At 44.0% G+C, this 14,469-nt stretch overlaps 1 protein-coding gene across 3 annotated transcripts in view; it reads left to right on the forward strand.

Moving 5' to 3' along the window:
- INPP5E (inositol polyphosphate-5-phosphatase E) overlaps positions 1-14,469 on the forward strand; it is a 62,179-nt gene that overhangs the window by 30,332 nt on the left and 17,378 nt on the right. For all 3 annotated transcript variants that reach the window (XM_073599621.1, XM_073599623.1, XM_073599622.1), the window contains exons 8-10: positions 4,545-4,706; positions 8,475-8,590; positions 11,308-11,444. In XM_073599621.1, the coding sequence (XP_073455722.1) occupies positions 4,545-4,706; positions 8,475-8,590; positions 11,308-11,444 (415 nt within the window). The remainder of the gene's footprint in view (positions 1-4,544; positions 4,707-8,474; positions 8,591-11,307; positions 11,445-14,469) is intronic.

The following is a 14,469-nucleotide window of genomic DNA, read 5'->3' on the forward strand; positions in this document are numbered from 1 at the left end:
GCCTGACTGTAGACAATGCTCAGATGCTCAGGGATCCTGTAGTTAAGAGGATGGAATCCCTATTGAAGGATGTTTTCTCCTTGGCAGGATCAATGGCCCAACCTGCAGTAGCAGCGATTGGAGTCTGTCAATACTTAAGAGACCATGTTAAGCAGGTCATCAAAGTATTACCTGAACAGCAGGCCCAGGGGTTTGCTAACCTTCCAGCGGCCTTATGCTTTGTGGTTGACGCCATTAGAGATTCTATCGTGCAAACCTCCCGTCTTTCACTGGGGTTGGTGCATATACGTAGAATCCTATGGTTGAAAAATTGGTCAGCCGAAGCACCATGTAAGAAGCTACTGGCTGGGTTTCCATTTCGTGGTGCAAGGTTGTTTGGAGAGGACTTGGATAACTATATCAAGAGAATCTCTTGTGGGAAAAGCACTCTCTTACCTGTCAAGAAGAAGAGTAAGCGTCCCTCTTTCAAACGGACTCTTTCCCCAGCGCCGGGGGTCCAGAGACAAGAGTCAACCCCAGGGACAAAAGAAGTCCTGGGGAAAGAAGCCTACTAGGCAAAACACTAAGACCTCTGCATGAGGGGGCGCCCCCGCTCACTCGAGTGGGGGGAAGACTGCGACAGTTCTCAGAGCTCTGGCACGAGGACTTCCAGGACAGATGGGTAATCTCCACGGTAACCTTAGGGTACAAGCTGGAGTTTCAGGAATTCCCTTCTCCTCGGTTCCTCAGATCAAATGTTCCCAGAGACCCAGAGAAGAAGCAGTCGCTCCTTCTAGCGTTAGAGCGACTTTTGTCACAGGAGGTCATTATGATAGTTCCCGCAAAGAACCAGGGATTGGGCTTCTATTCCAACCTTTTTACGGTCCAAAAGCCAAATGGGGATGTCAGGCCCATTTTGGACTTAAGGGATCTGAACCGATTCCTAAGGATTCAATCCTTCCGCATGGAATCAATTCGAACAGTAGTTCCCACCCTGCAGGGAGGAGAATTTCTGGCATCAATAGACATCAGAGATGCATATCTGCATGTGCCCATTTTTCCTGCTCATCAGAAGTTTCTGCGCTTCGAGGTAGGAGGGCGCCATTTCCAGTTTGTGGCTCTGCCTTTCGGGATAGCCACTGCACCTCGAGTGTTCACAAAGATCTTGGCTCCTCCTCTGGCCAGATTAAGGGCTCAGGGTATAGCTGTCATAGCATACCTAGACGACCTGCTCTTGATAGACCGGTCGGTAGCCTCTTTGAATGGAAACTTGAGGACCACGGTCAGGTATCTAGAACACCTGGGTTGGATCCTCAACTTAGAAAAGTCTTTCCTAAAACCAGTAAGAAGACTGGAGTATTTAGGTCTGATTATAGATACAAGCCAGGAGAAAATATTTCTACACCAGGCAAAGATCACTGCTTTGAGAGAGCTGATTCTGACAGTAAGGACCAAGAAGGGTCCCTCAGTCCGCCTTTGTATGAGGCTACTAGGGAAGATGGTGTCTTCATTCGAAGCAGTTCCCTATGCTCAGTTTCACTCAAGAATGCTGCAACACAGTATTCTGTCGACCTGGAACAAGAAGGTTCAGGCATTAGACTTTCCGATGCACCTGTCGCATGCGGTGAGTCAGAGCCTCAATTGGTGCCTCATACCCGAAAACCTGCAGAAGGGGAAATCCTTTCTACCGGTTACCTGGACGGTGGTAACAACAGATGCCAGTCTGTCAGGTTGGGGAGCAGTTCTGGAACAGGCTGCGGTCCAAGGGGTATGGTCCAAGACAGAGAGGACCTTACCCATCAACATTCTGGAGATCCGGGCGATACATCTAGCTCTAAAGGCCTGGACTATCAGGCTACAGGGTTGTCCGGTCAGGATCCAGTCCGACAATGCCACAGCAGTGGCTTATGTCAATCATCAGGGAGGCACCCGGAGCCGAGCTGCTCAAAAAGAGGTGAACCAGATCTTAGTCTGGGCAGAGATGCATGTGCCATGCATATCGGCAGTTTTCATCCCGGGAATAGAGAATTGGCAGGCGGACTATCTAAGTCGCCAGCAGTTACTTCCAGGGGAATGGTCTCTGCATCCCGACGTCTTTTGGGCCATATGCCAAAGATGGGGGGGTTCCAGATGTAGATCTCTTTGCATCCCGATTCAACAAAAAGATAGACAGATTTGTGGCAAGGACAAAAGATCCTCTTGCATGCGGGACGGATGCGTTGGTGATTCCGTGGCATCGGTTCTCACTGATTTACGCATTCCCGCCTATTCTGCTATTACCACGACTCCTTCGCAGGATCAGGCAGGAAAGGAAGTCGGTACTTCTGGTGGCCCCCCGCTTGGCCCAGAAGGACTTGGTATGCAGAAATAGTAAGGATGACGGTAGGTTCCCCGTGGACACTACCGGAACGCCCAGACCTGTTATCTCAAGGTCCAGTGTTCCATCCTGCCTTACAAACGCTAAATTTGACGGTTTGGCTATTGAGACCCACGTTCTGAAGAGTCGTGGGCTCTCAGGTCCTGTCATATCTACCTTGATTAATGCAAGGAAGCCAGCTTCCAGGATGATTTATCATAGAGTCTGGAAGGCTTATATAACCTGGTGTGAATCCAGAGGTTGGCATCCCAGGAAATATGTCATAGGTAGAATCCTTGATTTTCTACAGATGGGATTAGAGATGAAGCTGGCCTTGAGTACCATCAAGGGCCAGGTCTCTGCTTTATCAGTATTATTTCAGCGGCCACTTGCTTCGCATTCTTTGGTCCGAAACTTTATGCAGGGGGTGATGCATCTTAATCCTCCGGTTAAAGCGCCCCTAAACCCCTGGGACTTGAATTTGGTCCTGGCTGTGTTACAGAAACGGCCTTTTGAACCAATAAGTCAGATTCCTTTGGTCTTGTTGACAAGGAAATTAATTTTTCTGGTGGTCATCTCTTCTGCTAGAAGAGTATCAGAATTAGCAGCTCTTTCCTGTAAGTTGCCTTATTTGATTATACACAAGGATAGAGTGGTACTACGCCCTCATCCTAGTTTTTTACCGAAGGTGGTTTCTGATTTTCATTTAAACCAAGACATTGTTCTACCTTCCTTTTTTCCAGATCCCTGTTCCCCGGAAGAGAGATCTCTACATTCGTTGGATGTAGTAAGAGCAGTTAAGGCCTATCTAGGGGCAACTGCTCAGATCCGCAAGACGGATGTTTTGTTTGTGCTGCCAGAGGGTCCCAATAGAGGACAGGCAGCGTCAAAAGCTACCATTTCTAAATGGATTCGACAGTTGATCATTCAAGCTTACGGTTTGAAACAGAAGATTCCTCCGTTTCAGATCAGGGCACATTCCACAAGGGCTATTGGTGCTTCTTGGGCAGTGCATCACCAGGCCTCTATGGCTCAAATCTGCAAGGCCGCAACCTGGTCTTCAGTTCATACATTCACCAGATTCTATCAGGTGGATGTGAGAAGGCATGAGGATATCGCCTTTGGGCGTAGTGTGCTGCAGGCAGCGGTACAGGGTCCTCAGGTCTGATTGCACCCTACTTGGTCGTGGTCCCCCCCCCCTCAGGTAGCATTGCTCTGGGACATCCCATCAGTAATTACTGTGGCTCTGTGTCCCGTGATGTTCGAGAAAGAAAATAGGATTTTTTAAAACAGCTTACCTGTAAAATCCTTTTCTTTCGAAGGACATCACGGGACACAGAGGTCCCGCCCCTCTTCTGATACACTATATTGCTTGGCTACAAAACTGAGGTATCCCTGCAAGGGGGAGGGATTATATAGGGGGTTGAACTTCCTGATAGGGTGTGCCAGTGTCCAATCACCAGTGATACCTATATAACCCATCAGTAATTACTGTGGCTCTGTGTCCCGTGATGTCCTTCGAAAGAAAAGGATTTTACAGGTAAGCTGTTTTAAAAAATCCTATTACTTACCTGCTGTGTGCAACAATATTGCACAAAGCAGTCCCTTACATCCACTTTTGCAGTTCCCACCAGTGCTGTCCGGTCCTTGTTCCTCCAGCTGCTAAGGAGACACCCATGCGCATGCTCCCGAGCCAGGCTGTATGCGTCCATAGAAGCACAAAGTGTTGACAAGCCACACCCCCTCTCCCTGTTTGCAGGAGTTGGACTAACAGCCACAGAAGGCTATGGCCCCCCCTGCTCTTAGTGTCTCCTGTTAATCCAGGAAGTGAAAGGAGCAGTACTGCAGCCAGGATAGTTCTGGATTGGTGAGAGGAGCCAGGTAAGTGTTTAGGAACGTGGGTGGGTAGGATAGGTAGTGGGGTGTGTTTTACCTCAATGCAGAGAACCCATTAAGGTAAAAAAACATTTAGACTTTAGAATGGCTTTAAGCTGTGTGTATTTTGATACTAGACCTCTTACATCTCCCACCACCATCCCTCCGTAGCAGACATTCTGATTAGTTTTTATGCCGCCAAATGTACCCCATGGCAGGGGTGGACCCATTCCTTTCTGCAGAGTAGTTTTTTTGTTTTTACTAATTGCTAAGTAGATATCAGGTTAATAGAAGCGCATGCATTTACTGTCCTGCTTTTTGCTTGACCCACAAGTGGATGTCACTACACGATTCGATGAAGTCTTCTGGTTTGGTGACTTCAACTTTCGGTTGAACAAGGATCGGAACGGTGTGAACTCCATTCTGCAGCACAATCTGGTGAAGGACATGTCCCAACTGCTGCAGTATGACCAGCTCATCAAGGTCATGAACGGTGGTAAGATATGGACACAGAGCATGTGTGCAAACCCTGAGCCTCCTCATACATCACCTCCCTCTGGGGCACCTAAAGAAGCATTTGCCTGACTTTCTGATGCCTGTGTTTTGTCAGAATAGGCGACCCATCAAAACTTGTAATGGAAGTGACGTTCCATCACAGCCATCTTGGTACACCCCACACTCGGCTGCAGTAAATCTACAGTCTGAAGGCGGCAAGCGAAAATCTTTTTACGCCCAGCGAAGTATTGCATTTCACACTTATTTTTATTGTATAAAGGGTTCTATTAATAATCAATCCAACATAACAGCTCATCAGATTGATGGTCACCTCGCAAGTAAACATAGAATACTACAAACAAAAAGAAAACAAAATAGAGTAAATAGATGTGTTTGGGTCCAAAAGGTTCTAAGAATGAATACACAGAACAATTAGGAGATGAATATTGCCGTCAGGAACTTCAGTATTCTGGAACACGCTGCACAAAATGTAGGTAAAAAAGTCCTTATGGAGTACCGAATGCAGCATAGTGTCAAACCATGTGCTCAATAATTATATTATCAAGTGTATACCATATAACAGTACTAAAAATTAACCATATAACCATCCCACCCAGGCATAAGCCTGGTGGCCTAATGAGTTAAAAGGAAATATAGAAAAGGAGAGGGGGAAAAAAAAAGGAGAAAAGGAAAATAAAGAGGGAGAGGGGTAGTAGACCAGGAAAATGAAAGAGGATAGCAGCAAGAAGGAAGAGGAGTCCATGGAGTGGGGGGGCAAAAAGATATTAAATCGAGAGAATCATAGAATCAAATCTAGAAGGTTAGTAGGTGCCAAATCCTAAGGAATTTATCATGAGTGTCTAAAAGTATGGCCGTCAGCTTTTCGTTTACCATAATATCATTCATACAATTTTTAACTGCCTCAAAGCTGAGTACAGGTGTCTTCCATGCTCTTGCTAAAGTTCGTTTAGTTGCAGTAAATAGATGCAATGCCAGCTGGCGTTCCGGACGAAGCAGCTCTGCGATTGGTTTACACAGAAGAGCCTCATAAGGGTCCCTTTTCAAATTGGTATAGAAAAAGGTTGCAAAGAAGGGCATAAACTCTGACCCATAATCTGCATACCCTTGGACATGTCCACCAGATGTGTGCTATAGTGCCCTCTTGGGAACATCCATGGAAACGGGGTAATAAGTTAGGATAAAACAAGCCAACCTAGCCGGGGTATAATACCACCTATATAGTATTTTTTGTAAGCATTTTCTAAAGTAAGAACATTTTTAGAGCATTTGGACAAAGCTATAGTCATGGCCTGCCAGTCCTCAGGATCCAGCTGCCTCCCCAGTTCAGCCTCCCACAGGAGGTGATGAGGTCTGAGCGGTGTTTTTTTTTTGAGGAGATTATTGTTGGTTTATTCGCCTTAGCATACCATTTCTGGCGAGCCCAGCGAAGCCTGCGTTCCGCCTCATTAATTAAACCTAGATCCAGTTCCGTACGAGCCTGATCCAATAGTTTACAGTTAGCAGGGGTAGGGGACTGTTTAAAAGTTTTCGATATTGACTCTAGGTGCATCTCCTGGGTGCCCTGGGTCAATAATCCTTCCTTCTTATGCTTCATCGCCAGTTGGATAGCATGGCCCCTAAGGACCGCTTTATATGCCTCCCATAGGGTTACAGGTAGAGCTGGGCGATTTTCTCAAAAAAAATTATCTGCGATTTTGTTTAAAAAAAACTGGATTCACGATTCGAATCCAGTTTTTTTTGTTTTTGTTTTTCTTTTGATGGACACCGCACCGGTCCTGAGGAGCTGTGGGCAGGAGTTTTTAGGCGTGCGGCCTCGCGGTGTTAGCGCCGGTTCTGGGGAGCTGCAGGCAGGAGTTTTTTAGGCTAGTTTTTAGGCTGAAGACGCGGCCTTGCCTAAAAACTCATGCCCACAGCTTCTCAGGACCGGCGCGGTGTCAGTGCCGGTCCTGGTGAAAAAAAAAAATTTAAAAAAATCTATTTGCTGAAAATTTGAATCGATTTGACCGCTCAACTCGATTTTAAGATTCAAATCGATTTTTTTCCCCAGCCCTAGTTACAGGGGAAGAAACTGAACCTACATTAAGACGAAAATAGTCCACAGAGGCTTGGTGAATGTCTGTTAGTATCTCTTTGAAAGACAAGAGAGTCATTCATAACCCAGGGAGGGAGAATGTTGAGGCTTACAAAGCAAAGAGTGGCAAACAAAAAGGAACAGGGTCATGATCTGATCACGGAGCAGCTAAATAGAGGCGGACACAATTAAAAAGGAGATGTTTCTTTAACACAAACGTGATCAATCCTGAAGTGAGCATGAAATTAATGAGTATAGTCCTTACCCAGGGGATGGAGCTCTCTGCAGACATCCACCAGGTCATGACTTTGTAAAGGATGTAAACATTTTTTAGCATCGGGAGAAGGGGCTTTGTGTTTCCGAAGGAGATTTATCAAGAGCAGGGTTCAGCATCACATTGGAGTCTCCTGCCAGAAGAAGGGTACCCTTCTGGCGGGACTTCAACAAGGAGCAAATATGAGTCAGAAAAGGCCCTGGATTTATATTTGGAGCATAGTATGTCAGGATGGTAACTTCGGTATCCTGAATAGTACCTTGTAATTAGAGGTACCTGCCATTTGTGTCAGCTATCTGCTTACTGAAACTGAAGAGAACCGATTTACGAAGAGCAATAAGTACACCTCTTTGTTTAGTTGGGCCATTAGGCAAAAAAGCTTGAGGGTACAGGGCGTCAAAATATTTAGGGCAAGAAGAGGATGAAAAATGGGTTTTCTGCAAACATGCAACTTCTATTTTTTGTTTTTGGCGTTATTTAAAAACCTTCACTCTCTTTTGGGGAGAGTTCATACCCTGAACATTCAGGGACAGCCAGTTCAGTGCCATGGCATCAGGGAGGTGTACCAAGAAACTTTGCTGCCCAGACACCCTGCGGACTAAAGGAAAGGGAAAGGAGAGCATTTCACACTTATATTTACACCTCGCACTCGTCCACAGTATGGATACAGTTGGAAGTCGCCAAGTGGACATCTTTTTACACCCAACAAAATCTTGCATTTCATATTTATTTTTACCACTAAACTGAGCTTATATAGTGAAATACAGTATTTAAAAGTCCGTGACACTGTTTTGATGTTGAATTTTAAAAGCAGCGATGTTCTGTCAGATCAGCAAACCTGTGAGATCAGCACACTTGCTGCTGCTTTTAAAATTCAACATCAAAACCGTGTCACGGATTTCTGACTACTGTATTTCACTATATAAGCTCAATTTAGTGGTAAAAATACATTTGAAATGCAAGATTTTGTTGGGTGTAAAAAGATGTCCACTTGGCGACTTCCGACTGTATCCTTACTGTGGACGAGTGCGGGGTGTACCAAGATGGCCGTGACGGAACGTCGCTTCCGTTACGTAATCTGACAGGTCGCCTAATATGACGAAACACCTGCACCGTCTAGTCTTGATGCCTATTCATTTTGTTTGTATTCTGTCCTTAGTAAGGCCCCTTCCTGGAAGTTTCATTTTAATAAACCTCAACTTGGCAGTTGGGGAGATCACCCAATCTCTTCCTTGAGCTGCAGTTTGTTTGTATATCCTTCTGCTACAGACTGGCAGTTGGTAGTGGGGGGGGACAAATGGATCAGTCAGATGACTAAAATGTTACTACAGTAGTGTTTGTTTTCATTACATGTGCCATTCCTAAAGATGCAGTGATCATTTATTTTTTATTTTAATTTACAGGCTCCATATTTAAAGGGTTTCAAGAAGCAACAATTGAGTTTCTTCCAACGTACAAATTTGACATTGGCTGTGACCAATATGACACAACGTCGAAGCAGAGAACACCGTCCTATACAGTAAGAACATCTCAGAATATATTTAAGCCCACCATGCCTTAAATCTAGTCCCACAGTGTCTGTGCCCACCCCCAGTATTGCATCATACTGATACCTAGTGGTTCATAGGGGCTCAGTAATGCCATGTTAAGACTATATATACAGTACTGTGCAAAAATGCTGTAAATTAAGAATGTTTTTAGAAATAGAATTGTTAGTTTATTTTTGTCAGTTAACAAAACGGAAAGTAAATGAACAGAGGAGAAATCCAAATCAAATCAATATTTGATGTGACCACCCTTTGCCTTCAAAAGAGCATCACTTCTTCTAGGTAAACTTGTACAGAGTTTTTGAAGGAACTAAGCAGGTAGACTGTTCCAAACACCTTGGAGAACCAACCATAGATCTTTTGTGGATGTAGGCTGCCTTAAATTGTTGTCTCTTCATGTAATCCCAAACGGACTCCATGATGTTGAGATTAGGGCTCTGTGTGGGCCAAACCATCACTTTCAGTACGCCTTCTTTATGCTGAAGACAGTTCTTCATGACATTGGCCATATGTTTGCGATCATTGTCCTACTGCAGAATAACTTTGTGGCCAATTACACGTTTCCCTGATGATCAGCATTGAGGACACTGTTGATCAAGACCAAATCTCCATCTCCATTTGCAGAAATGCAGCCCCAGACTTTTAAGGAACCTCCACAATGCGTCATTGTTGTCTGCAGACACTAATTATTGTACCGCTCTCCAGCCCTTTGGTAAACAAATTGTCTCCTGCTACAGCCAAATATTTCAAATTTTAACTCATCGGTCCAGAGCGCCTGCTGCCGTTTTTTTCTGCACCCCAGTTCCTATGTTTTTGTGCATACTAGAGTCGCTTAGCCTTTTCACATCAGGGATATGGCTTTTTGGCCTAATTTCTTCCAAATGTCTCTGGATAGTAGATGAGTGTACCTGGGTCCCACTGGTTTCTGCCAGTTTTGTGCTGGTGGCACTGCTGGACATCTTCCTTCGAATGTCGAAGGGAAGTAAGCGTGATGTGTCTTTCATCTGCTGCATTAAGTTTCCTCGGCCGACCACTGCATCTACTCTCCTCAACATTGCCCCTTTCTTTGTGCTTCTTCAAAAGAACTTGAACAGCACATCTTTAAACCCCGGTCTGCTTTGAAATCTTTGCTTGCGAGAGACCTTGCTGATGCAGTATAACTACCTTGTGTCTTGTTGCTGTGCTCAGTCCTGCCATGGTGTATGACCTGTGACATGAAACTGTCTTCCACAACCTCACCTTAGCAGAGTTTGGCTGTTCCATAACCAGTTTTAAGCCTCCAACACTGCTGTTTCTGTTTCAGCTAAAGGATATGTTCACCTGTACAAAAAAAAATAAATACACATTTTTTTTTTTTTTTTGCAGGTAAAAAAAAATATGCATTTATTATTTTTTTGTAATGACCTGTAAAGCTTTGCACCCACAATCAGCAGGTGGTGGGTGTAATGCCATGGTCCTGGAGACTGTCTGTGAATCTATCTGCCCATACCCCTTTTCTTTGAAAACAACAAGCCAACAGCCGCAAAGGCTGTGGGACCTTGTCGTTTTCTGATTCACAGAACACTGTACATGGATGATGCGGCCGGGTGGGTGGAACCCCGCTTGCCCACTTTTTATCAGATTGTGACAACTAGCGGGAGGGAGAAGATCCCCTGCTAGCTGTCAGACTGGGGGAGCGGGGGCTGGTGCATCTGTAACATGTTACACACTGAATAGGGGTGTAACATGTTACAAAAGGTGAACTTATCCTTTTGATTAAATTGATCATTAGCACCTGCTTGGTATAATTGGTAAAATCATACATCTGACTCTAATCCTACAAAATCTCTGACGTTGTTCAAGTGTACAGCCTGGTTCACACCTATGCAGGTTGTAGTTTGCATACTCCAGATGCATTTTACATTTTTTCAATACAGGTTTTTGATACACTGAATTCTATGGAACCAAAAATCAGAAAAAAGTCCCTGGCCCTTTCCAAATAAATCCACAGATGTGAACGTGACCCATAGGATACCATGTTAAATGGACTGTAATGTGTTTCTGCAAAACTGAAACCGCACTTAAAAATGCATAGGTGTGAAACAGGCCTACACGTGTAAAAGTTGATGCTGAGTTGAAGCCAAAGAGTGATCACACCAAATATTGATTTAACTAGATTTTTCTTCTGTGCTTTCACTTTGCATTTTGTAAATTGATAAAAATTAACTATTTAAAATGATATTTTTGAAAGAATTCTTATTTTATAGCATTTCTTCACACCTGCGTAAAACTTTTGCACAGTACTATACCTATATCTATATATCTATATATAGATATCTATCTACCTACATACATACATACATACATACATATACATACATATACATACATATATCTCTATCTATAGATATCTATCTACATACACACACATATATATATAGATATATATATATATATATATATATATATATATATCTATATCTATATCTATATATCTATATCTATATATCTATATCTATATATATATATATCTATATATCTATATCTATATATATATATCTAATGTGTGTATGTAGATAGAGATAGATCTATCTATATATATCTATCAGAGAGGAGAGAGAGATATTTTCATTTTTTTTTTTTTTTTTTTTTTTTGTGTATGAGCTTTTGAGGCAGCATCCGTATTAATATTTTATATTTGCCATCACAGGACAGGATTGTGTACAAGAGTCGCCAAAAAGGAGATATCAAAGTCCTGAAGTATGCTTCCTGCCCGCTGGTGAAAACATCAGACCATCGGCCTGTTTTTGGGTTATTTGAAGTGCGGATAAGACCTGGAAGAGATAAGTAGGTGTTGATGAATTGTGTTGAAATCAGTCCACGAAGAGCAGATAACTCAGTTTTAGTCTGACAAGAGCAGAGTGACAGGTGTTAAACTTGCAGAATTCGTACAGCCCCATTCCCACCTAAAAATAAGTGCAAGTGACTTGGCTGTACCCTCTTAAGTAAACTAGTCAAGGATGCTAACCTGTTTACGTTAAAGAGGAAGTAAACCCTGATGGGTGTTACTTCCTCTTTGTTTCCCTGCAAAGGTAAAGCATAATGGGCTACTATGCATTGCATAGTATTTTTGGCGTGCCGGGGCTTGGAGATCTTTTGTAGGAAAGTACGCAGACTTGCACAACAGTTTACAGACTATCCGGTTCTAGAGGACCCAGCCTTCTTTGTTCTAATTGGGTCCATTGCTCTGACATTCCTATTACAATGTATAGAAAGTCAGTACTGCTCTACTTAACGTTGCCAAAAATTGCATCTCTTTGCGATGGAAAGACGCTGACCCTCCCTCTATTCAAATGTAGCTCAGTAAGGTAGAGGAGATCAATAAAATGGAGGACCTAGTGCATTCAGCACAGATGAATGCTATAAGAAAACATGGCTTCCATGGAATATGTTTATATACTCAGATGAGGGTAGATCTCTGCTAGATAGCACCCCTCCATCAAACTAAATACTTTGTTCAGGCCGACACGTCCCGTTTTTGCTTGAAATTAGTATATATTTTTTATTTCTTTATTTTTTCCTTCCTCTTCTCCCCCCCTCCTTACCTTGTCATTTCCCCTCTTCTTTTTTCCTCCTTCCCAACGATATGACAAAACCCAGGTATCCAACCTAGTTTCCATTCTGTGGTCTTACATTAGCTAATATAGCAATATTATTCACTTTCTGTACATTATGTAGTCTAAAGTATTATGTTATCCCTGCACTTGTTTTGTTGGACTACACTTTTGCAGTTCAGCTGTTGATAAAATTTGTTGGTTACCTTTGTATTCTAAATAAAGAATTTTTTAAAAAATTCAGAGCGTCTGCTGGTTGCCAAGGCTCTGGCATTGGTCTGCTTAAGCCTAGTAGATATGGTCGGATGACATTGGCGGACAATCAGCCCATGTGTGTATAGCAGCCATGTATAGCAGCTAGCCTTTCGGCCGGTTTCCATCGGTCGAGCATGCACGAAAGCCAGCAGCCGACCAGCTGTCAGAACACAATAGCACAGCAGGGGAGATCGCTGTACTAACATTGGATTGTTGATACAGCGGCTCTGACCGGAGCTGGTGTGTACTAGGCTTAAGTGTGGAGGGTTGCTCTTCTTGCCTTGCAAGATTTAGGATCCACGATCCTCCCAAAGTGGAAATGAAATATAATGTTTAGAATGGCATTTAAAAAAAAATGTGTATTGAAATATATTTAGTGTGTGTATATATATTGCTCAATGGTGGGCATTACACTATCCATGTATTTATTTATTTTTTAATTTTATATTACTGGGTTCCATCTATGATCTGTACGTATTTAATGTCTTTGTCCAGAGAACAAAATTGATGCTGGATTTGTCCTTGCTTGATTGTCTCAGGCAGGCCATGCATCGTGCAGCTCACAAGGAGGGGGGCTGCACAGGCAGAATAATCTTTGTGAAATTCTTTTACCAAGGAATGAAAAGTGATATATCTCTGGAATAGAACAGACAAGGCCGAGATCTGTCCCTTTCTTTGTATGCATTATTTATATAGAAATTATTTTTTTCAAAAGTTACATTTATTATCGGAAACAAAAAGTACAGACAGCAACCCGTTTGGTCAAATTGAGTCTCTGTAACATCACGACTGACCGATTAAAGCTAAAAGCCTCAGAATTCTGGTAATATATGTAAAAATTTGACAATTCCCCATAACATTGAAACTCCGCCATTAGAATGGGGACGGTGATATCTGGTTGGCTAGTAAAAAATAGCTCGTCAGCATCCAAGTATGGTCTAAACAAGTATTTGCCCTCAAAGGGCAGCCTCTCACTTTGCTTCTTGCAGAGATGTTCCGCTGACCAACACGTGAGTCTTAGGATCCTTCTCATGTGGACAGATATGTGCCCACCTGTAAAAGCTGTTGTTTGGAACCTCCCAAGGCATCCTCCGAGAAACTTTTTCAGAAAATCTTTCAGCAACTGCCAGATGGCAGGATTGCCCTGGGTCTGATTCTTTGGAATGCAGCAATACCCCTTTGCCACCTTAAAGTGGTGTTCCGCCCAAAAAAAAATTAAAAGCCATCAGCTACACATACTGCAGCTGCTGGCTTTTAACAATAGGACACTTACCTGTCCTGGAGTCCAGCGATGTCGGCACCGCAGCTGATGTTTCCATCAGCTGTCGGGTGCTGCCACTGCCATTGCGGGTAAGAGTGCCTGGCAGTGTAGCCTTACGGCTTCACGCCTGGAACCCTACTGCGCATGCGCAAGGCCCCGCTCCTCTCTCCTGGGCCGGCAGGGAGAGAAGGAGGGAGGAGTAGGAAGCCCCCCGGTGATGTCACGGGCTGCGGCCTGGACTCCCGGAAGTAGTGAGAACTGTTACCCCCCCGCGGAGTTCCACCCGAAAGTGGAACTTCCACTCATTTGTCCCGTCCCCCCCCCCCCCCCCCTTCGGTGCAACATTTGGCACCTTTCGGAGGGGAGCGTATCCAGTCTTCCGGGAGTCCGGGCCGCAGCGCATTACATCACAGCTCGGCTCCCTCCTCCTTCCCCCTCCGCTGGGCCAGTAGGAAAGCGCAGCGTTGCCGCATGCGCAGTAGGGACCCGGCGTGAAGCCGTAATGCTACACTGCCCGGTTCCCTTACCCGCAATGGTGGCCTCGTGTGTGAGGAGGAAATTGCGGTAACAGCTTCTTACTGCCTACAGTATACACCAACAACAAACACACTGATTGTCCCCCCCCAATAAAGAGGACCTGTCACCATCCCATCAAAGTACCCGAGTACCTCTCACCAGCCCATGCCTCATAGGATATACGTTTGGGTGTTTGCTTTTCAAAATTGAGTCATTTTGTGGGTAA

Source organism: Aquarana catesbeiana, linkage group LG09, assembly GCF_042186555.1.
Source record: "Aquarana catesbeiana isolate 2022-GZ linkage group LG09, ASM4218655v1, whole genome shotgun sequence".
Classification (NCBI taxonomy): Eukaryota; Metazoa; Chordata; class Amphibia; order Anura; family Ranidae; genus Aquarana; species Aquarana catesbeiana.